Genomic DNA, 25,234 nt, shown 5'->3' with positions numbered 1-25,234 from the left:
TTGATATCTGCGTTTCTGTGCAAATTACAGCTGTCATCTATAGTTTCCTGAGCAGGTTACTGAACCTGAGGCAGCAGAGGTCCAGTGGCGAAAACCTAAATAGATTAATCCAGCCATAACATCACCACATTTCAGTAGAAATGTATCTATCATCCAATTATCCATCTACAGATTGTAAAATGAGAATGATAAGTGCAGGTAGGCGAAAGAGAAGAAAGACTAAATTCAAATTCAAAGGGGCCGTACATGGGAAACAGAGGTATACTACAAAACAAGTGTGAAATAAAAAAAATGAAAATATAGCCTACTAAAAATGTATTATTTTGTTGTTAGAAATGCAAATAAGTAAAAAAAAAATAACATGAAATAGAACAAGTGATAATTATAGAAACACTGCAACCTTTTTCAATGAATAGTATATATTTTTTTATCTATCTATCTATCTATCTATCTATCTATCTATCTATCTATCTATCTATCTATCTATCTATCTATCTATCTATCTATCTATCTATCTATCTATCTATCTATCTATCTATCTGTCTGTCTGTCTGTCTGTCTGTCTGTTTGTCTGTTTATCTGTCTGTCTGTTTATCTGTCTGTTTATTTGTGTGTTTATTTTCCTGTTGTTTATTGAATCCTTGGGTTGGGTGTAAATAAACTTGTGTGTCCCAGTGAAAACGGTCCGCAGCGGCAGGAATGCAGCCCTCAGACTGGAGCGCAGCAGCTCCTCGGTCAGACGTGACGTCGCTGGTTCCCCGCTGAAAAACTCAACTGGGCCAAAGTTTTTCTATGAGGGAAAGAACAACAAGCCCGAAACGCTCCCTCCGACCGGGAGCCTCGGAATGAGCGGATATTTGCGCCTCGACACTGCATCCCGCTGTCGAAATGTTCATCCAGTTGTGTCGTTGCATCGACTCCGCGGCTGTTGTGGTGATTATTTGTGTGTCCGTGTTGTTGGCGAAAAGCTGCGTGTGTGTCACCGAGGAGGACGATGAGGTCCTGGACAAAAACCAGCTCATGGAGTTTTACAGTAAGTCATCTGGCCGCAGCTGTTGCTCGGTGCTCTTTTCTTTCATTTAAATAACCCGCAAAATAAGCCCACACTTTTATTTATGTTTTGTCCTTAAACGTAGGCTATAATTATATAACTGCACTGAAAAGAGGGAGAAGCTTCATGTTCTCAATGTGCTGAGCTGTCTTGTGTTTGAAGCGACTGAATTAACTCCGCTAGTTTCCTGAAGACTTATTTATAAGTCTCCTCAGGTCTCCTATAGTGGCCCCCGGACCACAGTTTGTTCCCCAAATGCTGCAACAGGCTCATATTACCAGCAGTTTCAATAAACACAGCTCAAGACCAGCATAAAAAGCGTTTTCTCTGTCTAAGTTCATTTTAGAGAAGAGAGAAATGTGCTCTTCAGGTTTTTTGTAACCTAGATTAATTAATTCTGTCTTATTAAACTACAAAGTGAAATCAGAACAAGGAAAAATTATTCTATTTATTATTCAACTCTGATTCATTGAGGAATTTAGAAATCATTTACAACATTCAGTTTTCCATATGCGAGGACGTTCTGCTTTTCTATATTAAATATAATTATTAAATAATAATGTCACTTTGGATGCACAGATTTTTTTGTTTTCTACCCTTTTAAATTCCAAAAAAAAGAAAAGACAACATATGGACTGCAAAATGAAAACAGAGGGAACCGAAGGGGTGTAGTTTGGACGCCAGGTATCACCGGTGAGCCCTCTGGAGATGTCGTGTGCTAATCAATGAGACATGAAAGAAGGAGGGAGTCCAGCTGATGGTCCCAGTGGTGTACTTACCCTCCATCCAAATCATTAGTTGCACCCTTAGGTTGCAAAATGTTATCTCACCACCCTCACATTACTCATTTTCCCCACATCAGATCAAATTTAAACACCTCGTTCTCCCCTTCCACTCAACGACTGAATGCCATGTATGTATATTTTCATCGTGGTATAGTTCATTCAAGTAAAAACACGAAGGAAGGATATCCGGACACTGAAAATACCCCCCCCCCCCACCCACCCACCCACCCACCCACCGCATGCAACAGTTTTGGTCATGTAGCCCATCTTGTTCTGGATGTGCACGCCTTTTTAAAACAATCTGTCCGACTATGTAAATTACAATAAGAAACTTCTGAAAAAGTTGTCAAACATAGAAGTGAAGTGTTCTCACTTTACTTTCTGAACTGACTTTATGTAACAGACTTTGCATTTAAGGTAGAATGCCATCATAGAGTTTATTAATCTGCACTTTTTTTTTCTTTTTTTTTTAAAGCTCTCACTCCACTAATCCATTCATCCTCCTCTGTCTTTGGCACACATTCACATTAATGTCTCACGTCCTCCCCCACGTCTCTCACCCCTGCGCCCCTCATCCCACTCCTTCCGCCCCGTCCCTCCACCTCTGCTCATCTCATCATCTTCTCCTTGTCCCTCATCCGTCTATTTCCAGAAAAGGGTGTGTTTATCCTGGAGAGCGAGCCGCTGAAGCGCTGCATCACGGTGGACCGCTCCAACCTGGTGCTGGAGGACTGCGAGCGTCCGACGCGCTGCATGCTGTGGAAGTGGGTCTCCCGCCATCGCCTCTTCAACTTGGGCACCAGCATGTGCTTGGGCCTCAACATCTCGGACACGACGCAGCCTCTCGGCACCTTCGAGTGCGACACGGCCCTGCCTGTGCTGTGGTGGCGCTGCAGCGGGAACGTGCTGTACGGGGCGTCCCAGTGGAGGGTGGCTGCGGCTGGACGTCTGGTGGTGGTAAAGAAAAACAATTACCATGAGTGGAAAAGGTACAACACCCCTAAAGAAGGACCCTGCTCATATCCATACGAAGGTAAACCCCTAAAATCCCATTGGTGACATTTTTAAATACTTAATACTTTTCTGCCCACCAGACTTGTCATTTTAAATCGTGTTTTGTTTACAGATATCCACACTTTGTTGGGAAACGCACATGGGATGCCCTGTGCCTTTCCCTTCAAGTACAACAACAAATGGTACTCTGAGTGTACGACAGAGGGCCGTGAGGACCACCTCCCCTGGTGTGCGACCACCACTCGCTACGATGAGGCCGAAAGATGGGGCTTCTGTCCAGTGCAAGGTAAAACAATGGAGACACAGCAGAGTGAGAAAGGAACACAAGTAAACACACTACATGGTCTGAAGTGAATATTGAAATGTTTTTCTGGGTTTAGTGTGGATTGGAAAGTGAACTCCACCTTTGTGAAGAATTGCTTTGCCAGTTGTGAGCCAGGCCTCATGAGCAAACATTAACACTCAACAATAATCCTCCTGTGACTGAATGAGGAAATCTCTGCAGCTAGATTCAACTTGGTTTCTATTTACTTTTTGCAATATAGTGTACACCTTAAAAAAAAAAAGTTGTTACTGAGATTTCTTCAATTAAGAAATAAGATAAGCCAGAGGCAAAATAGGTGAAATTGATAAGTATAGCACCTTTTCATACCTCCAGGAAACACAAAGTGCTGTACAGAATGCAAGAAAATGAAGTGATTAAAAACTATAAAAGCAAGACACAATCAAAAAGTACAGAGATGTGAGTTAGAAGCAGAAGTAAACAGACATGTCTTTAGATTTAAACGTGGTCAGCTTCGCCTGAAGTCTCAACTCTTCCGGTAGTTTGTTCCACATTCCAGCGGCATAAAAGCTAAAAGCAGCTTCACCATGTTTAGATTTTACTCTGGAAACAACCAGTAATCCAGAACCAAATGACCTCAGCGGTCTGGAGGGTTTATACTGGATTAGGAGATAAAACACACGTACTCTAAAAACACTGACAGGCCATTGTTGCTGCGGACACCTGGAGACACGTTCACACTGACTCACTTCACTCTTTCTCGATCAGTTTCCAACTCACTTTTTTTTAATTTTTTTTATTATTATTATTATTCATGGCTTTATCCACAGATTCCAGTTGTGAGCGGTTCTGGGAGTCTAACCAGGAGCTGCGTGCATGTTACCAGTTCAACCTTTACACCATCCTCACCTGGAGTCAGGCGCTGTCTACCTGCCAGGCTCAGGGAGGAAACCTGCTCAGCATCACCAGCCTGGCAGAGCACAGGTATATCAGAGGTAGGCATCTGGTAGGAAACACAGAGGGGCCATGAAGCTGCTGAGAGAAACTTCCACCATGAACTCCTTCTGGATCCACTACTCGAAAATCTGATGTTTAGATTTTTGTTGCTCAATAGAGCATACAAATTCATCACTCATACCACTTCATTTTAGGTTTTGGTCTCGCCCCTCCCTTCTTTTGTTATTTTTGGCTTCTTTTTTTTTTTTTTATAACTCTGTATTTATCTCTTCACTGTCTCCTGTCTGGAATATCTTTGAATTCCACAGTGATGTATGAGACTGGACAAAAAACTATTTTCATCAGACATCCGATCGATTTGCTACAGCGTGCTTTGTTTTTGTGCCTCGTGGCAGATCGACTGGCAAGCGTAGGAGCGATGGTTTGGATCGGGCTGAACCACCTTAAAGATGGACGTGGGTGGCAGTGGTCTGACGGAGCACCTCTGTCATTGGTCAATTTCACCACAGGTAGTGATTATTTGTCTACTCCAGGGGGAGCAAGTGAGAGGGAAATGCCCGAGATTTTAACTGAAATATATGCAGTGAGAATATCAGTCACCCAAACATACAATTTTATTTCATCGCATGCACTAGCTTGTTGAAGTTTTAACACTGGAGTGTTACTAGAACAGGAATCACTCAACTTTACTCATGCAAATGAAAAAGTTGCTTAAGCAAAGGCAGTGAGTGAAGTTTTTTTTAAAGTAAAGTATAAATGATTTTAGTCATTGAATGTACAAGCCCAGTCTGTTTTAAAAGGATGGATTAACAGTTAGAAAATAGGGTTTAATAAGAAAATATTATCAGATGAAAAGAATAATGAATAATAAATGTTATATAAAGGAAACTGGATGATTTTTCACAATTATCAGGAATTTTCTTCATTTAAGATTAAGAATAACTATTTGTTTGGGTTTTGTGTAACTTTTACTCTGGAAAAAAAAAATGCAGCTTCTGTCAATAAAACCTCATTGCGTGTTGACTGTGTTCCCGTCAGCGCTGCCTGCCAGCCCGCTGCAGGACAACAGACAGTGTGGTGTTTACAACTCAGCCTTCGACGGTCACTGGCAGAGTCTCTCCTGTGAGTCTGCTCTGCCTTACATCTGCAAGAAGACGCCTAACGACACCCGGAGAGCTGAGCCTCTAGGTGAGAGCACGATGCACGACACAGACACACACATTAAGACCGAACATGCGGACCGCCTCCCTGGCTTTTAGACTGTGAAAGGAATGAGTTATGAGTCTTAAATGCAAAATAAATATTTTTTTTTTAAAGTTTTGTAGTTCTTGGCCTCAGCAACTGCTCTGCACCTGGGGAGTGAACTTAAGACCTTCCACTCTTTTGCACTGTTGGCAGCTAGACCAAAACAATGTCCGCTGTGAATTTGTTTTACTCTCGTCTGACCTGTTCTCTCCTCTCCTCTCCTCTCCTCTCCTCTCCTCTCCTCTCCTCTCCTCTCCTCTCCTCTCCTCTCCTCTCCTCTCCTCTCCTCTCCTCTCCTCTCCTCTCTCCTCACAGAGAACTGGCAGTACATCCATACAGACTGTGAGAATGGCCGGTGGCCTCATAATGGTTTTTGCTACCGGGCGCTGTCAGAAACAGAAGCAGGAAGCTGGGAGGAGTCGTCCCAGGCCTGCAGCTCTCGGGGGGAAAACCTCACCAGCCTCAACTCCTTGTCTGAGGTGGAGATGCTGCTCAACCTGTTGGCTAACTGTAAGAAGCATCATGCAATATAGACACACGTTGTTGTGTTTGTTATAGACACTAAATGTTATTTCGTTTGTGGTGTGTGCGCGTGCCCGTGTTTAACAGTTTCTGGGGAGAGTTCGGAGGTGTGGATTGGTCTTTGGAAACGGGCATCGTCACCGACAGTAGAGTGGTCTGATGGCTCACCAGTGACTCTCACTCTGTGGCACCAGTATCACCCTCTGCACAACCTGACGGATGCAACACTCTGTGCCAAAGTGGACAGGAAGGTGGGAAACCCTGTGTTTGTGTTTGTTTTATTTTTTTTTAAAAACAACAACTCATATTTCCCTGTTTGATTAATTAATTGGTTGGTCTCTAAAAAACAGAAAACTGAAATAACTGTTTAATCGTGTCAACTGTAAGCCATTTATGATGTGTGTGTACATTAATCGGCTGCTGTCCTCATGAGAGTAAACCGCTAACCTCTTTCACAGAAAGGTACCTGGCTTTTAGCCTCCTGTGATGAGCGACTGCCTGCTGTGTGCAGAAGAGAAAGCCAGAGTCCCACTCAGCACCCTGGAATCTGGGATGAAGGTTGTCCTGAGGTAGGAACATGAATGCACACACAAACACATACATACATACACATCCATCCACACACACACACACACACACACACACACACACACACACACGTCCACGTCAGCTTGCACTCAACTGCTGATGAGTCTTTGACTAAACTATTTAATTCGACCTCTGCTCTGACCTCGCAGTTGAATGTCCGGCTCGAGGTGGAGCGAACCTATCACATAACACGATGACATAACACCCCTCTTAATCTTTCTCTGATAAATCTTTACCTACAGCGTGCCACGGTGTTTATAAACGCAAGGTAACATCTAGAAGCACAAGATGTTTGGTTTCACGTTGTTCCATAACAATTACTTATAGCAGTAGTAGTTTTTTTGTTTTGTAAAGAACTCCATTTGCATGAAAACTGCTGATGTCAGCTGAGCTAAAAATCTCAAAGTATTACTTTTGTACTGTGAAAAATGCCCCAATGCTTTTTCAAATAAACTAAAGAAATTCTGATTTGTTGACTTGGTAAAATTATGTTTAAATTCGGAGAAGAAAATGGACAAGTTTTTTTTTTATTTAAAAAAGTGACAGATTTTAAAGTGACAGATTTTCAAGTGTCAGGCCGATTGTGTACTGTGCTGTGCTGTGCTGTGCTGTGCTGTGCTGTGCTGCGCCGGGTTACAAAGGCTCCATAGAGATCAGGACTTGCACCAGACAGAGCCGCACGCCTGCTGCAGTTCAACTTCAGAGCAAGTCGCTCCTTTAGAGGGACAATGAGCTGATTCACTCGACTGCTGACGTGTTGTCTGGCATTCGTGTTGCTCCTTGACTCTATTTACAAGAATATCAGACTCCTGAGTCATCAGGCTACTTCATGCCTCTGAACACGAGGCCAAAAATGCCCCTGCGGGCACAATATCAGTGGCCATGCTCGAGCAGTCTCTGATGATTCCTGCCAGGGTTTTAGCAAACAAAACTATGCCCTCCACTTTAGTCTCTTCATTGTCTGTGTAACACCAGGTAATGCAGGTAACAGTGTGTGGTTTTGTCCTCAAAATGTCTCCATCTGTAATAAAAACATATTTCATACTGCAGTTTTACAGAAAGCTCTGAAACATGCCTTCATGTTAGTGTTGGCCTCGGGACCCCAAGTATAAGGAGGCGGGGGGGTAGATGGGATATAAGGGTTAAGGGGGATAAATTCACACCACTTGTCAAAACACAAATGCACGCACACGTTCTTGCATAAACCCGCAGACCTGCATGTTATTCCACAGATATTTCAATAATAGTACGAATACGACACCTGAGTTCTGGTGAGGATGCCAAAAGGATACTTTTAAAGATAAAAGAAATACAAACATTGATTTTTAGCCAAGTTAGCTGCTTGACTTTATGGATGGCAATGTCAAACAATTGATCCATGGATTTTTTTTTTTTTTTTTTCATTTTCTAATCAAAGCCAAATACTAATTATTATTGTCTAAATATAAGAACGTGCACAAGAACTGAACTGCCAAAATTAAATTGAGCAAATTTTCTGATTTAAATTATAAAGAGATCAAAGAATGCTATAAATAAGAAAGATCTCAAATTTGATCACACCTATCAGTGCTGTTTTTCAGTCATTTTATTTTTGTGCTACAGAACCATTTTAATTGAAACCCAAAATAGGGTTACCAACTTTCAAGTAGCAGCTGGTGTGAGATGTTGGCTTTTAAAGGCGCTTTTTTTTTTTTTTTTTTTTTTTTTTTTTTTTTAACTCTAAGAGCAGCTACAAAATTTAAAAACCTGAACCTGTCTACAAGATCTAACCACCCGGTTGAAGGTTATTGGAAAAAAAAAAAAAGATGAATTCCCATTAGTTTTATTTGTCTGTTTAACCTATTAATAAAAATATTGTTTCATAAAGAAGTTGCTTTGTGGTTTCCATTTATCTGAGAGACCCTGAAAGCAGCTGTATCATGTGAAACTCTTCAAAAAGAATTCATATTTGATGTGACGTAAGGCTTTTCTCTGGTGCGTTTCATAATAAAGCTGCAGTTTGAAATATAGCATTGATCTCTGGATGGTTTTTGTTTACTTTTTCAGGGGTGGAAGCGACACGGCCACTCCTGTTACACAGTGACTGGTCATGAGGAGAGCTTTGAAGATGCGATCAAGGGATATTACTGCAAAGCTCCTCTTCTTACTGTGGAAAACAGGTGGTTTATTGAGCAAATATTTTATTACGTCGATTCAAAATATCTACTTTTTAGTTTGTGGTAGCATTTGAGCCCGTCTCCTCACCCGGCCCCTCGTCTTTCTCTTGCTGGCAGGTTTGAGCAGGCGTTTGTCGACAGTTTGCTGAGCGAGAGCGGCGCCAACAGCAGCAAGTATTACTGGATCAGCCTCGTTGACGGGGACAAGATGAACGAGTACAGATGGCTTCCTCACAATGGCTCCTCTCTGTCTCTCACCTTCACAAACTGGAACAAACACCAGCCAGGTAGCCTGATGATGAAGAAGCACGCCGTGATTGGGTTTAGTTGGAGATTTGTTTTCATGTGACACCCTCCATTCCTCTTTCCTCAGTCAGTGCTGGTGGCTGTGTTGCCATGTCAGGCGGACCTGCGCTGGGTCACTGGGAAGTGAAGGACTGCAAGTCGCTCAAGGCCTTTTCAGTGTGTAAGCAGAGCATCAGCAGTTACCACGACGTTCAGCTGCCGGAGCACCACATCGATGCCTCCGCCCCCTGTCCTCCAGGGTGGGAATCACACTCTGGGCTGCTCCACTGTTTTAAGGTCGGATCATCCTCATCTTTTCACTCCTCTGCTCTGTCCTAACTCACACCCCTGAACTTTGTTTCCTTCTTTTCCCAAAGCCTTGTACATCATTTGGTAAAATGGTGATAGTCTGGACTTTACAGAATACATAAAATCTCACCAACTCCAACTGAAACAAACTTAAGAGGATATTTGCTCAACTAAATAAAAAACTATTCCTTTGTTCATTTCCCATACCTACTTGTTGTTGCTGTTAAGGGTCAGTGGGGACTGTGTGCTATCCCAGCATGCACGGAGCAACAGGCAGGGTACACAGGATCCACCACGGGATTAACATAGACATATTCACACCGACAGGCAATTTATTTTCATGATTTTCAACTTCCACAAGGTCTGCAGATATGAGATATTTTCATTAGGTAGTTACTTTATTAATCCCCGAGGGGAATTTTTTTTCGCTACAGCAGCAAAGCGAAAAAATTTTCAGTTAAACATTCAGTTATTTTCTCAATTCATTGATTAATCACATGGTCAATTAAAGAGCCCATGGTGACGTCTTCAGGTGTTTTATTTTGTCTAAACTGCAGACCAAGATATTCAGTTCAGTAAAAAATATGTAAGAAACTAAAACCATTTTGCAATATTTAGGTAAAAATAATCCATTTCATGTATCTACTTTTCAGAGTTGTTGCTCATTAACTGTCTGTTTCTTGAATAATTGGTTAAGCGACTTATTATTTCAGCTTTATGGACAGGTATCAGCGTGGGTTTCTGAAAGGATGGAGCTACAGAGAACAGACTAAAAAAATATATTTTGAAGTGAGAAAAGGTTTTGGATAATTAATTAAAAAAACTATTATGTTTACACCTGCCCATAGAAAAGGTTTGAAAATGTGAAGAAAAAAAAAAACATTAAGATTTTATATGTAGGTAAATACAGAAATTATATATGATGCATTTCTGCAGTTACCACCTGTAACTCTCAGCTGAACCTAAGTGTTGCTCTTCCAGGTGTTCCACGATGAGAAAGTCCTGATGAAGCGCTCCTGGGTGGAAGCAGACTTCTTCTGCCAGGCCCTCGGGGCTCAGCTCGCCAGTTTCCACCACTATGAGGAGCAGGTGTTTGTCAAGCAGCTCCTCAGTACCATGTTTAAAGGGTTGGTACAGCCCTTTGGGGCTTATCAGTGCAGGAATGTTGTGGGAATGCATCAGTTGAGGTTGTTTTTTTTTTATTTCATGTGCATAGAGAGGTGAATGCAGGATTTAATTATTTGGTTTTGATAATAAAATGCGTTTTAGGGTTGTTTCATAACATAAACATAAAAATAATTACTTTTCTGCAGAGACAAGCACATCTCTAAACACCTACTGTTGTGTAAGATGCAAGACATTTGTCAAGTGTCAGAGAGCTACATCAGCCAGTCTTGTAAGTCAATTAACAGGGCTGTTTAATGACAGTAATGGATTTATGGATTTTTATAATATCACTGTTAGTAGTAGTAGACAGGAACTCCAAACAAAGAATAAAGTTGTAAGAATGAATTTGATTTTATTCATAGCACTTTTCAAAACCACTTTTAAAAGGGCTTCATGGGGAACCCGATGGGCGAGTGGTTGGTACATATGGGCCAACATGCCCGCTGTGTCTCCGGCTGACTCTCAGCTGGCCGGACCTTCGCTGCACGTCATTCCCCTGCTCTTTTTCTTCACATTTAGTGTCTATCTACTCTGCACTATTGTGATTAAATGCAAAAATGCCCCAAAAATACTCTTTTAAAATAATTTAAAACCAAGATACAGGATGTAAATCAACAATAGAAAGAACAATTAACTATTCTTAAATCTAGACATGGGAACAACCAGCAGGTTGGTACGGTGAAAGCAACTCTAAAATATAATATTAATACAAAAGAAATGGGTAACCACTGTAGTGTTGGTAAAGGTGGAGGAGTCTTATTGCCTTCCCATATCTCAGCAGCTGCCTTTTGTACCAATAATCCAGTAATGTATGACACCGTCTGTATCCTTTAAATTTAAGACTGCTTGAACTATGAATATTGATGACATTACAGTAACAGTATAGGACAAGTTAGCAAATATATTTTTCAAACCTTTGACCAGAATCACAAGAAAATCCACCTATGTTTTTTACAACAGGCTGGATGTACAATCTATACTTTAGAGTACAATTTATTAGGATATAATGCAGATCAAAATAATGTGGTAAACAATGTGGTAAACCGACTGTTGTCAAAGTACACATTTAAAAAGCTGAAGGACTTCTTGTGGACTTGTGTTGCAGTGTGTTTGTGTTCTGCTCCTCTTTCTTTAGAACAGAGGGTCGCCGGTTCTGGGTGGGTTTGAATAAGAGAGACCCTGAATCTCCCGGAGCCTGGCAGTGGTCCGACGGTTCTCCTGTAAGTACACACAGATGCTCACTTAAGTAACAGTCCATCCACACTGATATCCAGAAAATGTACAGCATTACACCTGTTTTTCCTCGTGTGTGTGTGTCTTTGTGCAGGTGGTGACATCCTTCATCGAAGATAAGAACGAGGAGGATGACAGGAGGGACTGTGCGGTGTACAGTAACCTGAGCAACACTCTCATGCCACAGCCCTGTGACACCAAACATGAGTGGATCTGCAAGATGTCCAGAGGTACACACACACACACACACACACACACACACACACACACACACACACACACCACCACCACCACTCTGCACACAGACATACTGTACATACACGTATGGCATTATTTAATGAACTCTGTTTTACGTTGCAGGAGATAAACTGAAAAAACCCTACTGGTACACCGAGCGTAAGTCAACTTCTTTACTTCATTATTATATTGTAAATCACATAAACTGAGCTAAAGAGATTTCTCATGATCAAGTGAAAAACATTTCTCATTTGGCAGAAAATGTTGACTGACTATTTAATACGAAAAGTCCAAAAAATGTGTACAGTCTTAGACTGATTTAACTTAATATTAACTTCACATACATTATAATATTCTAAACTTTTTATTTCAGTAATTTCCCCTGGGGTGCACTGTACTGTTTGATTGACGCAACGTGTTTGTAGTAAATCTGAGTCAATAGAAAGTATTTTTTGATCATCAGTCAGTCAGTAATAACAACTGTGCATTGATTCATTGCACCCATATCATTACTTGAACACGTTTCATGTTACTTATTATTGTCCTTCCCCACAGAGAGCGAGCCCTGGGTGTTTTACCGCGGAGCTGAGTACCTGCTGGCCAAGCAGCCATTCAGCTGGGACGCTGTCTCTCTGGCCTGTCAGATGATGGGATCCTACCTGCTGTCCATTCACTCCAGAGAGGAGCTGCACTTCGTCAAGGAGCGTTTGCGGCGGGTCTGTAACTGCTCCTGCTCTTAGAAAAAGATTCATAAAGTTTCATTATCAACAGAATGTGTTATTATGTAGAGATTTTTGAATTTGCATCTATTTTATAATCTATTCTAATTAACTTCGTAACATAAAACACTAGTGTAATACCCAGAATATTATATTCTGGGTATTTTATTGATAGTTTTTGTTAATGTTCCCTTTTAAAATCAAAGATGAAAGTGAATTATCCAAAAACACACATTTGGCAAAATTTACATTATAGAATAAATATGTTGGCTAACACAGTAAAAAACTAAAATAGTGAAAAAGAAATATCACAAGATATCCAGCATATGTGTTTATGATATAGTATAAGATTCATATAGTTTAAAAACAACAAATTTATGTTGCAAAACCTCTATTTTCAAGATTTGTTTAATTGTGAAACATACTATATGGCAAAAGTGTTATGGTCCTTTCAATAACTCTTATTTAACAAAATGATACAATTATTTAAATGGAAATGTTATTATTTTAGCTCACAACACAGAATTTATTGCGTAATTACACAAAGTTAGAATTAGTGTATTCCAGAGTGAAACAGTGTTACTTACATAACAGTATTATTATTCTGCGCAGGTCCAACTTCTATAGTTTATATTTTTCCTTCCTTTTTATCTCCCATCCTATGATTTTAAAGTGAAGGTGCATCTGATATTTACCTTTTTTTTTCGGTGAGAATACTCCCGCCATCTCCCGGGATCTCATTGATATCAGAAGCATTGAACATAAACCCTTTTTGGTTCTTAGTGAGCTGTAACAGACTCTTGAGTACACAGCCAAAGAAATGTACTTAATCACAGAGGTTTGTGCCCACTGAATGGCCCAATAGACCCATTCTTCAAACAGTTCACATACAGTGAAAACCCGACAAGTGTGAACACAATTGGCGCACTCGTTTCTCATACAAACTCAAGTGTTTACAGACACACATCGACGAGCTGAAATGCACCTCATATGTGAACACTTTAATGCTCGAGTGCCCCTGCACACAGGGAGCAAGGAAAAGGCTGTCTTTTGGCAGCAGCCTTTTTGGATCAGACTAAAGAGGTCTCTTGTGGTGTCGAGGCTTGTGAGGGGATAATGGGAACAAAACAAGGCAATGAAAGAAGCGGTGCACAGGCCAAGGAGGGCGCCTGAATGGCCGCTCATGAGAGAGGCTCTGAAAAGCTGATCTTCTCGCCCTGTGAGGACAAAAGTAAAGTTTTCTTTTTCATCTCTGCTCCTTTCACTGTGTCTCTTCAGCTCTCCCTGGGCCGTACTGAGTGGTGGATTGGCTTGTCCATCATGCAGCCTGGAGAGGAGGTCAGGTGTGTGCTCGCTTTGGATCTTGTTAAACTTTTCCTGTTTGTGCTATTGATTTTATTTTAGCACTTTATTCAACATTGTGAGTTAGGTGTGAGATGTGAGTCGCCCAGGCACTCCAGTACAAGAGGCCTGTTCAGCCTTCACATTAAAGAGGAGAAGATTAGCCTACCTGATCAAACAAAAGTACAAGACTGTCTAAAAACCACCTGACAGTCTCATTAAGGCTACATCATCAGCCAGGCTTGCAACAGTGTTCACTGATAGTATTTGTGTTTATTGGTTGTTGTTTTTTTAAGGTGGAGTGACAAGACGGGAGTAGACTTTCAGAACTGGGCTGAAGGTGTTACTGCTGGCGCCCTCAGGAAAAATGGGTTGTGTGTCACCATGTCTTCTTCATCAGGTAAACACATGCAGAAACACAACCTGGTTCTTGTCAACTTGCACATGCCAGAGATAAAATTTGCTCGACTTGTTGCAGGGAAGTGGTCAACGAGTAAATGCAGCGATCTCCACGGCTACGTGTGCAAGAGAAGGACCGTGTCCGTGGTGGAGACGCCCAGGGAGCCGCACTACATCGGAGGATGTCCAGAGAACTGGCTGTACTTCGGACACAAGGTTCAGATAAGCATTTAGACACACACACATGCTCAGACACACTTATGAATAATTCATTTGAATGAACCTCAAATAAGGACGATAATCAATTTTCATTAGCCTGCATTATGTAAACTCATCTAGGAAAGTTCTCCTGATGGGTGCAAGTAAACAGCAGGAAATATTGCGTAATTTTAACTTTATTTGGCTGGATGAAGTTGGCATACACCTATTTTTCTATTGTTTTAACGGCAACACTTGAAGTCCTCTGTTTTCATTTATATTTGCAGTACATAAGCATTTAAAATCAGTTCATAAAATATGCTGATATAAGTGTTTATTAAGGGGTGTGTCAGTAACTTTAACTCCCTCTGTTGGTACCCATAAATTACATAATAATGATAGCATATATAATAAATGCTATTTAATAAAATGTTTAATTGTTATAAAAAATATAGCTTCATGAGCAAAGTTATAATTGCTGACACATACTGTTTGTAGATAAATTTGTTGTCCACATCTTCTTCTATAAAGAGGTTTGGGTGGGTTGTGAAGTGTTTCCATCAAATGACAGTCCACCACCATTATACACGACTACATACTTATTATATCCTATAAACGCCCTTAAAATGGCTCGTTTGGCCTGAATTCCCCCACAAATCAGCTATAAAAAGGTCACTTCTCTAAACTCCCAGCTGGATGAAAAGCAGGATTGAAGCAGGATGTTTGTATTTACATTCACTGTTTAGTGGCGAGTTATGTTGTCAATTTCTGAATAACCCCCCGATGGCGGTGCTCAAGCTGCGTCAGCTTCAAATAAACCAGCAGATTCTCTCTTAAATCATAAAGGCGTGACCACAAGGTCTACCCTATCCACTTAGTTTTAAAATGTACATCTTTTCGAGGTATTTCAACAGTGGTGGTGCTGTTGCCTTGTTTAATGTGACCCAATTTCTCTCAGATTTAACCATATGAAGCTCTGAATATAATCTGCTTGCTGCTTCTTTCTTGTTTCACCACTGAGATGAAATTACCCCCTCTGCTTTCTAACTTTGAGCCCAAATGAGATTCTTGGTGATGATCTGGGAATACTGATTAGCATTTCACAATGTGATATTCATGTTTTGTGTGTGTGTGTGTGTGTGTGTGTGTGTGTGTGTGTGTGTGTGTGTGTGTGTGTGTGTGTGTGTGTGTGTGTGTGGGTGGGTGTGTGTGTATTGGCAGTGTCTCCTGCTTCACCTCCCTGCCAGTCCAAAGGAGGGAAAGAGTTGGAAAGATGCCCAGTCCATCTGCACCTCATTCTGCGGCACGCTGGTCGCCATAGAAGATGAGATTGAACAAGGTAAAATATCTGATGATGACTCTTTCATATGCAAACACCGTCACTGATTTGTTTTTCTGCTCTTTATCTCCATTGATAGGCATTTCAGAGAGGAATACTGATCTATTTTTTTTATTTTTTTTTTAAATTTCTATGTTGTCATGCCACCCTCTCTGCAGCCTACATCACCATGTTCCTCCAGGGAAGCTCTGTGGGTGTTTGGATTGGTCTGGAGGACACCATGAAATGGACCAATGGCAAACCAGTCAGCTACACCAACTGGTCTCCAATCGAACCAAAGAGCTATCTCACTGTAAGATCTAATGAGTTCTTTAGGTTGACCTGCTTTGGCCAGCTGCTTGAGTTTATTGCTTATTCTTATGACTGTAAGTGACTGTGTGATTATGTGACCCTCACAAGTCCACAGGACAAAAAGAGTCCTGGCTTCGACAAACGTTTTTCTAATTCTTTGGGCTATATTGTTCCTGTATTTGTTTTTAAAGGACGCGTAATACAGTGTCTAACATCACTGCTCTCCCAGTGTATACAACCAAATTTACTGTGTTAAACGGTTGAACATAGCATAATGAGCTGAGACAAATGTCAACAGAATAGCAAAGTGGGGGAAGCCACCAGATTTATAACATGTTTCTCACATTTGTCTGTAATGCTCTAAATTCTCATTGTCTAATTGTAATAATATCCAAATTTTCTTAGATAATTGAACAATGTCAGTTTCATCACTTTTAATTATTTCAACTGAGAAATCATGTTTAGTACACTGAATGGCTCTAAATAAGACAATAGCCATGAGCCTCAGCCACTGTGGAGCAGATAATCAGAGGCTTGAATTGCAGTTACAACCAAAAACAAAGAATTATATTTCCGATTAATTCAATTCAAAAGACTTTATAGGCATGAACATGTGGAAAACGGTGTTGCCAAAGCTTTAAAATCTAGTCTTTCCAAATATTCAGACAATAGACAATTACAATCATGTAGATTTTAGCACATCATGTTCATCACAAGTTTTTATATGGTGATGTACACTGGCTTGATTGATTGATGTTTTAATTTAAAAAAACAAACCAAGAAAAAAAAAAATTGTTTTTTTTTGTTTGTTTTCTTATAGCTTTAGTCACCTGACAGTATCGAGGCAGAACATAATCACAACTTTTACTTCTGGATTACCAAAACAAGTCTTTCGAGTTTGCAAGAAAAAAGCCAGACTTGCATTGACAAATATATATATATATATATAAATAAACCTGTAACCACTGTTTTACCAGTGCAAATGCAACACAAATAATGACTGCAGTGTATAACAACACCAAAGATTTTTTTAACTGAGAGGACTCACGTTCATGATTGTACTTTTGTCAGTAGGTCTGTGTATATTTGCGTGTAACAGTTATGGACTTTATGAATTTCAGGAAGATGAATGGCTCAGGGGCTTCGCTGATGAGCCACTGTGTACTGTTCTGTCCAACAACCACAACTTCCACCTGACGGGGAAATGGTACGATGAGAAGTGCAGCGAGAGTGGTTACGGCTTTGTTTGTCAGAAATCTCAAGGTAAGGTTGCCTCAGTTTGTTTCTCTTCAAGTTTTCTTCTGCGAGCCTGTCCTTCAGCGCTTCTCTGAGTGGTTTTTTTTCCTTTGGTGTCAGAACACTCGAGCTTTCCGATGGTCTTTTAAATGCTTCTAATTTATTCTGTCTGCAAATCAAAAAAAAACTTCAATCTTGAGTGATTGGCTGTTTCTAACACCATTTTGACAGTTGCCAGTCATATTTCTGTGTGAAGTGCCCTTTCCCTTTCTTATGGCCTTGCAATATTTAAAAAAATGTAATTCATACCTTTGATTCTAGACAGTAAATGAATAGTTTGACAGTTGACTTTCAAAATGTGCTTATTCATTTTAAGATCAATACCTCTTTCAAAAAATCTGGTGCACACAGGGGAAAAAAGAAAATGTCCAACAACCTGGTAATGAGGAGCACATGTCTTGTGGATGACTTAAAAATAATTTGCAAGGTGAAGAAAGCCCTTTTATGACTGCATAGCTTGTCAAGATGCTCTCTAGGTTTTAAATGTACATGTTTCCTCATCAAAGATGCAAACTCCTGCTTAGTCTCACAGGTTGCAATTTGCAAAAGGAAAAAAAAAAAAAAAACCAGTAGAGTTTTAAAACAATGTTCTATTGACTGGTTAAAAAAATGATTTAAAAAAAAAAAAAAGGTTAAGTGTAAAGACAAAAAGGGAAAAGCCCATAGTATAACACCTCATTCCCACTGAGCAGAGACACATACAAAACATGTCAGTTTAACGTCTTTGCTGATGTTCAAATGACGTCCACTGAGGAGCCAAATTGATCCCATCGTTGACGTTTATGGACATGTCCCACACGCTTTTTTCAATTCTGATGTAAATCCACCAAAATTTAAGCTGAGACTTGGCACCTAATGTGGTATCCATTATTTTATTTCAAATTGTGTGTGGATACAGAAACTGAGGAACACAAAATATATCTAACTGTCCACATACTTAATTTCTGGACTGTGTTTGTCAGTAAAAATGGAAGTAGAGTCAGGAGAAAGTTACCCCGTCTCCGTCCAATGATAACAAATAATCAGCACCACTCAAAAACAATTCATGTGTGGGACTATTTCTTGGAAGTCCTAAAGTCTCCACTGGTATCCTAGAACTGTTCAGATCAGCTTTCCAACTTTCAGCCAAACTATTCCATAGTTACTGTTTTAGGGGTTGATGTGAGTTATATCAAATCAATTGTGCATTCATTGCTTACCTTGAAGTAATCATTGTGCTCCATCCTTCCGGTATCTTACCGTCTCCCCACTCTCTTCTCCTCTCTTCTTGTTCCAGATACATCCAAACCTCCCACCCATTCCTACCACCACCCGCTCCCTGACAATATTGAGTACAGGAGCCGCAGCTACAAGCTTGTGTCTGGCAACATGAGCTGGTACGACGCGATGCATATGTGCATAGAGAATGATTCTGACCTAGTGAGCGTTACAGATGCCTACCACCAGGCTTTCCTTACTGTCCTTGTCAATAGATTGGCAGTCCCCCACTGGATTGGACTGTATAGTCAAGACGTATGTACCCTCTCATGCAATATGTTCTGTATACCTCTGCACTGTGTATGTCTACTGTGTGTTTGTGTTGGGGAGATGGCATTGTGTGTATGTGTGTTTGTCCACTTTCAAAGTGTTTGAAATGTTAAATATTATTACTATTATTAGCTCCTTTAATCAAGAGATGACTGATGGCACTCCTTCGGTCTGTGCAGTGACTGAAGCTCCAGCCAGCAGGTGGTAATCTATCTTAGTCTGAAGATTGAAAAATAGGGGGGGAGGGGTTAGCCTGGAAAACAGCTATGCTAAGCTAAGCCATCTACTGGCTTTAGCTTCGTATTTAATGGTCAGACTTGAGAGCTGGTCCATCTCCAGCACAATACACACCCGCATGCAAGAAATGCATTTAAAATGTTGGTAGATAAATACTTTTAAGGCAGGTTTTTTTTTTTACTACACTGCTGTACTGTGCCACATTGCACCACCTGACAACACAGAATTACCTGATATTTAATTGTTTTTGTGTAATACATACACACAGAAAGGTTGTAGTTGAAATAAAAAAGCTTTGAAGTAAATTTTAGTCAGGGAAAATATGTTACTCTGTTGTCTGAAGTACAGAGGAAAGTCGCCCCACTCTTTAAAAGGATCTCTGACTTCCTAATATTTTTGTTTAGTTTGTTTAACATAGTTACAGTTTCCCCTCGTGAATACAGGGGTTTTCTTCTGGCCTTTTGCCCGTGTAGAAATGTTCTATTTCTAGATATATGCTTTCCCAGCGCACAGTCAGAGACTTAACATTTGAAAACAAGTATTGCTGAGACCCAGTGGAATATCTTAGTCATAAGAGAAAAGTGAACACAGGAAGCTGAGAGCTCACTCTCTGCCTCTCTTATTATTCCAAGTTTCCCAATCTTGTTCAGTCTGTCCCATGAACTAAATGCTCTGTTTTAACTTTGATTACGCTAATTATTACAGTAATCATTCATGTTCCATACTAACAAATAACTATCATAGCATTTTTATCATTTTAACTATTATGACTGCTTCTAATCATGTTGCTTGATCGTGATATAATAGAACTATGAGTGCGTGTCAATGCTGATGAATCAGAAGCTGGATTTCCTCTCAGAAACATGCATCTGCTTTAGTAAAGCATGGTGCATATTGTTTCTTTGATAAGAAGTTAAATAAACTATTTTAATTTGAGTTTTTTAGGTTTAGATTTGAGAGAAAAACAAAACTAGTATAAATAAATTTCAATTAAAAGCCAGTAATTAGGACTGATTTGGTGTGAACATTTTCTGATGTTTAACTATGAATTGATTTTGTGAATTGAAAAAACAATCAACTACATAGTCCATATAAGGCAGAATCCCAGTAGTGTCTTTCACAAACACATTTTGAAAATAGATTATTTACAAAAGTAATTTGAAAATAAGTAAATGAGTTGTTGTTGAACAAATTGCTATGCATGCACAAAAATCCACAGAGTGGAACCACTGATTGACTGACATCTTTGTGACTGTGCTTCCTTCCAGAGTGGCATCAACTATCAGTGGTCGGATGGCAGTGACATGGTGTACACACACTGGGACGCAGCCGACGATGACGATGACTTTGTGACTGGAGAGTGTGTGTACATGGATGTGAGCGGAGGCTGGCGGAGAGCCGACTGTGAGACTATGCTACCAGGAGCCCTGTGTCATGTCCCCGCACCAAGTCAGTGCTGCTGCAGTGAAACACGAAAATCTTTGCACTCAACACTGCGTCTCTTCAGCTGTCCAGTTTCTGTTATTCATGATAAAACGTGTGGAAATACACCCCGTGTTCTGCCTTCCCCCGCTGCCTCTCACAGGTAACAAACCATTTATCTCGTATGAGACGGTGTGCCCCTCCACCTGGGTGAAATTTGGACATGGCTGTTACAACTTTGAGGCTGTGGTGGAGAAGCTTACATTTGAAGAGGCAAGAGAGCACTGCAGGCATAAAGGTAAGGTGTTCATTAAGTTGAACTTAATTCATTAACCAGTTTGCCCGTATTTGTTAAATTCTTTAGTTTTTATTTGTTTGTTGTTATTAAATATTAGAAAAAAAAAGAAGACAGAATTGGCTGCTGGGTGAGCTCCATACTCCCCCTACAGGTGAACAGTTGGAATTGCACTGAAATGTGCCAGGTTTAAAAAATAAAATAAAAATGTGGTTACTTAAAACCGAGCGATTATAAATGTTCCTCTGTACCATCTTTGTTTTCAATGTATCTTGTTTTATAAGACTTGATGTTTACTTAAGGTGTTTTTAGAGGAATAGTTAATCATTTTTGGTAAATATGCTTCTTCTCTTTGGTTATAGTTAAATGAAAGTGTCAGTACTCTAACGTCTGTACAACAAACATAAAGCCACCGGTAGCACCTGGTTAGCCTAGTTTAGTGAAAAGACTGGAAGCGTGAGAAAACCGGTAGCGTGGCTCTGTCCAAAGACAAACACACCTTCTGGCAACTCTTAAACTATCAACACACACCTGTTCATACTGTACAACAGCCAAAGTGTAGTTGTAATTTTTCTGAATTTTTCTGTTCCTGACTTTGACTACCATATTGACTTCCTGGAGTCTCCTCTTGTTGCCTGGCAACCTCACGGGCACAATAAGACCGATCTAGGTGTTTCCCCGTCACACGTCTCTTTGTTAAGCCAAGCTAATATTCTCCTGGTTGTTGCTTTACATTTTGTGTGCAAACATGCGGTTGGTTGGAATCTAAAATCTCATCTACCTCTCAGTAAAAAACATTTTCCCGTAATACTGAAGCGTTCCTTTAAACTGCGCTGTGAGTTTGTTGTGCTCCTTTCACTTTACAGTGAACACCTCAGATGTCCTGACCATCGAGAGTGAAACGGAGAATCGTTTCGTGCTGGAGCAGATGTGGTCGTCGGGCTTCCTTCACCAGAACTTTTGGTTGGGGATGTACTTCAACGTTGACAGTAAGGATCTATTACTCTCGTGTTCCCATCTGACAATCGCAGTAGGATTTCATTAAATTTTGGCCTCTGCTTTTAGCTGATTCACTGGCCTGGGTAGATGGCTCACCAATGGACTACACCAACTGGCCCAATAAAGCCCCAGACTCCAAGCAGCTGAGTGCGGATGCCTGTGTTACTACGAGGGTGGTTGACGGTGCGTGGCACCTGTCACGCTGCACGGAGCGACTTGGCTTCATCTGCAAAGCCATTTCAGGCAAGTTGAATCGAGGGCTGCAGCTTGCAGCTGTAACTGTGGAGCTCTCTTGAACATCGTGTGGCTTTCTCCTCGACCAGGGCCGCAGGATTCAGCTTCAGCAAGACAAAATGGATTAACAAAGAATTAGCAGTAAATTATGTTGGCATAAAAAATGTTTTATGGAGCTGTTTAAGTTACTGTATCTACAAAATTGAAAGAGGCTATAATCATAATTTTTATACTTACAATTGATCACATGACTACTTCTGTTATTATTAATAAGAGTTGCAATTATTAGTCAAATCAATTTTTATTTTTTTTATATAAATGATTAATCATTTACTGCTAAAATTCCCTGATTCCAGCTTCTTAAATGTGAACATTTGCGCCTTCTATTTGTCCTCCATGATAACAAACTGAATATCTTTTGGTTGGGGACTGCTGGTTGGAACAAAACAGGACATTTAGGTTGCAACTTGGGCTTTGGGAAACACTGGTCGACATTTTTTTTATTATTTTCAGACATTTTAAAGACCAAACAGCTCATTGATTCATTTAGAAAATAATTGACAGATTAATACAAAAATAAACATTATTTGCAGCCCTATTATTTTTATTATTACTACCAGACTCTGCAGTTCCAAATAAATATACCCACTGTATGATATCTGCAGACAGTTAGCCACTAGCTGCTAAACACAGTGTCAAGCCAACTCAGTTTTATTTATACGGCACATTTAAAGACGGCAAGAGTTGACCCGAGTGGCGTACAACATAAAAATAGAATAAAAATAAAGACTTGAGAGGTTAAAGTGATTTTGTGAAGCACTTTGCAGCTAAGAAGTCGGCTATTTCCCTCACAGTTGATGGAGACTAAAACCAGAGCTAAAATAGAGTGAGAACTGGACTTGGAAATGTTATTAAAGCCTCTACATTTGTCACCATATGCAGAAATGTGTCCATTTGGGATAGAAGTGCTTTCACTGGCAAAGTTGCTGTTTTGAGGTTCAGATATATGGAAACTGCTACAAACTGCTACAGAAGTTACAGAAGTATACATGTGATACTTACACAGACACAAGTTGGACAGATTTTCTGGACACACTAATTAAGATAATATAAATAAGCTTTTCATTGTGATGATTGTTTTGACAGCTGTATCTGCACAAAATCACATTTCATGGGAGGAACTTTTGATAAGTACTGTCAGTGTGGATTTTTTTTTCCTCGTGTGCACCACATGGTCTGAATACCCAAGGTGATACACTTTCACTGAACCTCACTGTACATGTTCTTTCACAGATGTGATTACTGAGGTGGAAGTGGAACCTCTAAAAGGTAAAGTGCGCTTTAAATTGAATAATTTAAAACTTAGGACAGATTTAATGTGTCCTAAAGGTGCAGTGAGCAAAGAGCACGTTGTTTCACACTGAGACTGTGTTCTGCTTTAGCGTGGAGGCGATACAGTATGTGTGATTTAACACTGTGAGCAAATTGTTCACAGAATGTGTGACAGACATCGGTATTCACGCCTTTTGCATGTAATATAATAAGAGTTTTCTCGCGTTAAAACAAAAGCACGGCTACATAAGAGCTGTCCCGTTGTGTATTTCAGGGTTACATCACGGTGTCATCCTCGCTGCGGTGCTGGTGGCCGTCCTGATCTTTGCCCTGCTGGCAGGGGCAATGTGGTTCCTCTACAAGAGGAACTCTGTACGTTTTCGAGGGCTCCCGACACGCGGCAGCGCTTATTACAGACAAACCAGCTCACAGGCCACAGAGTCGGATGGAAACGTGCTGATCACGGACCTGGAGGTTCACTCAGGAGAATAGCACTCCTTATCCTTTTCATGGTTTCTGTTGCTCTCCCCCTCTCTGTCTGTTTCTCACCGTTTCACCATCAGGTATGATCGCCACATGACACTGTAAAGCTGTGATGCTGACTCCTCAGGACAGTGGTGAGATGAAGACGGTCAACTTTTTTTTAAATTTGTTTTATTTGAGAGAATGTTTGAAGGACCCCAGCTGCTCTCTACTTCTCATTCATTGAAAAACGTTGACTCGAGACCGTTTTTGATGAAAAGAAAGTTTGTGGATATATGTTTTTGAAGAAGACAAACAAAGTTCACATAAATAAGGACATTAAGGAAGAAATGCCAGGGAGCTTTTAACTTGTTAAATGAGGTACCGAACACATAATGCTTGTAACTGTCTCTCAGTATGAGGAGTTATTAAGGTACAATTGGTTAAGGAGAATAACTTCAAAAGGTTTTTCTATAAGATTCAAACAGGAGAAGGAATATTTTGGTCTACTTGTCAGGGTCAAACATCTCATTGCCATAAATAAGAGGAAGATAGATGACAAAATATTAGTTACAGTGATACTTGTTCTGTATTTTTGTATATTTCATTCAGAATTCACCAGCTGTTGGATCTGGACATGTGGTACAGCTATTTTGTTAGTATTACTTTTGTATTTTTTTTTTTTTTTAAAGATGTTTTCTGTATACATGATGGATATTGATACCAGAGGTTTTTTTTGTGTTGTGAAATAACATGTGTAAGGCATGACTGATGATTGGGACTTCTTTCAGTTTTGTCTGCTGATGCAAAGCAAATTAAGGGATGTATTGTGCACAGTTTCATTTGTGTTTTAATAAACTGAAGGTTAGTTAAATAATTGATTCTTCATTTGATCAGTGTCCTATCAGAATCAGATTTATTGGCCAAACATGTGAACACGTAAAGATTAATTTACTATTAATTAAGACTTCACTACATTATGAGTCAGGACCAACATAGATGTAAACTGCAACTGGATTGGTTGGCGAAAGCATACAACTACGAGGCGCTGATTCTTTTGGCGTTTTTTTCTGCGTTTTCTTTTGTGTTTTGAGACAAGTTGACAATAAAAAACACTGATGTGAAAAAGAAGAACTAAATAGGCCTGAAAAAGACAACTCTCAGGCCTGATATGTTCAGATCACTGGTTGTTTTACCAAAAGTCAGAGGTTAGATGCAGTCCTTGTAGACCATAAGAAGGTAGGATGTTGATATAGTGACCAACTATGTCTCTTTTTGTTTTAAAAGGAGAATTTCTGTTTCTTTCCCATC

At 40.1% G+C, this 25,234-nt stretch overlaps 1 protein-coding gene across 1 annotated transcript; it reads left to right on the top strand.

Annotated features, from left to right (window-relative positions):
* Positions 1 to 769: 769 nt before the first annotated feature.
* Positions 770 to 24,794, top strand: pla2r1 (phospholipase A2 receptor 1). Its single transcript, XM_069173449.1, has 30 exons — positions 770 to 1,033; positions 2,489 to 2,869; positions 2,963 to 3,136; positions 3,964 to 4,128; positions 4,486 to 4,599; positions 5,129 to 5,278; positions 5,651 to 5,845; positions 5,945 to 6,108; positions 6,316 to 6,426; positions 8,492 to 8,604; positions 8,719 to 8,888; positions 8,975 to 9,183; positions 10,177 to 10,322; positions 11,498 to 11,582; positions 11,690 to 11,825; positions 11,956 to 11,991; positions 12,388 to 12,548; positions 13,830 to 13,894; positions 14,189 to 14,292; positions 14,371 to 14,507; positions 15,711 to 15,828; positions 15,987 to 16,120; positions 17,241 to 17,382; positions 18,692 to 18,927; positions 20,448 to 20,628; positions 20,765 to 20,899; positions 21,763 to 21,885; positions 21,962 to 22,138; positions 23,423 to 23,458; positions 23,736 to 24,794. The coding sequence occupies exons 1-30, from the start codon at positions 889 to 891 to the stop codon at positions 23,951 to 23,953; spliced, it is 4,461 nt and encodes a 1,486-aa protein (XP_069029550.1). The 5' UTR covers positions 770 to 888; the 3' UTR covers positions 23,954 to 24,794.
* The last annotated feature ends 440 nt before the right edge of the window (positions 24,795 to 25,234 follow it).

The sequence above is a fragment of the Embiotoca jacksoni genome, unplaced genomic scaffold (assembly GCF_022577435.1).
Source record: "Embiotoca jacksoni isolate LCO1_2020_lvr unplaced genomic scaffold, fEmbJac1.0.p SCAF_6, whole genome shotgun sequence".
NCBI classification, from domain to species: domain Eukaryota; kingdom Metazoa; phylum Chordata; class Actinopteri; family Embiotocidae; genus Embiotoca; species Embiotoca jacksoni.
Note: the sequence above shows the minus strand (reverse complement) of the source record. Positions and strands in the feature narration are given on the sequence as shown.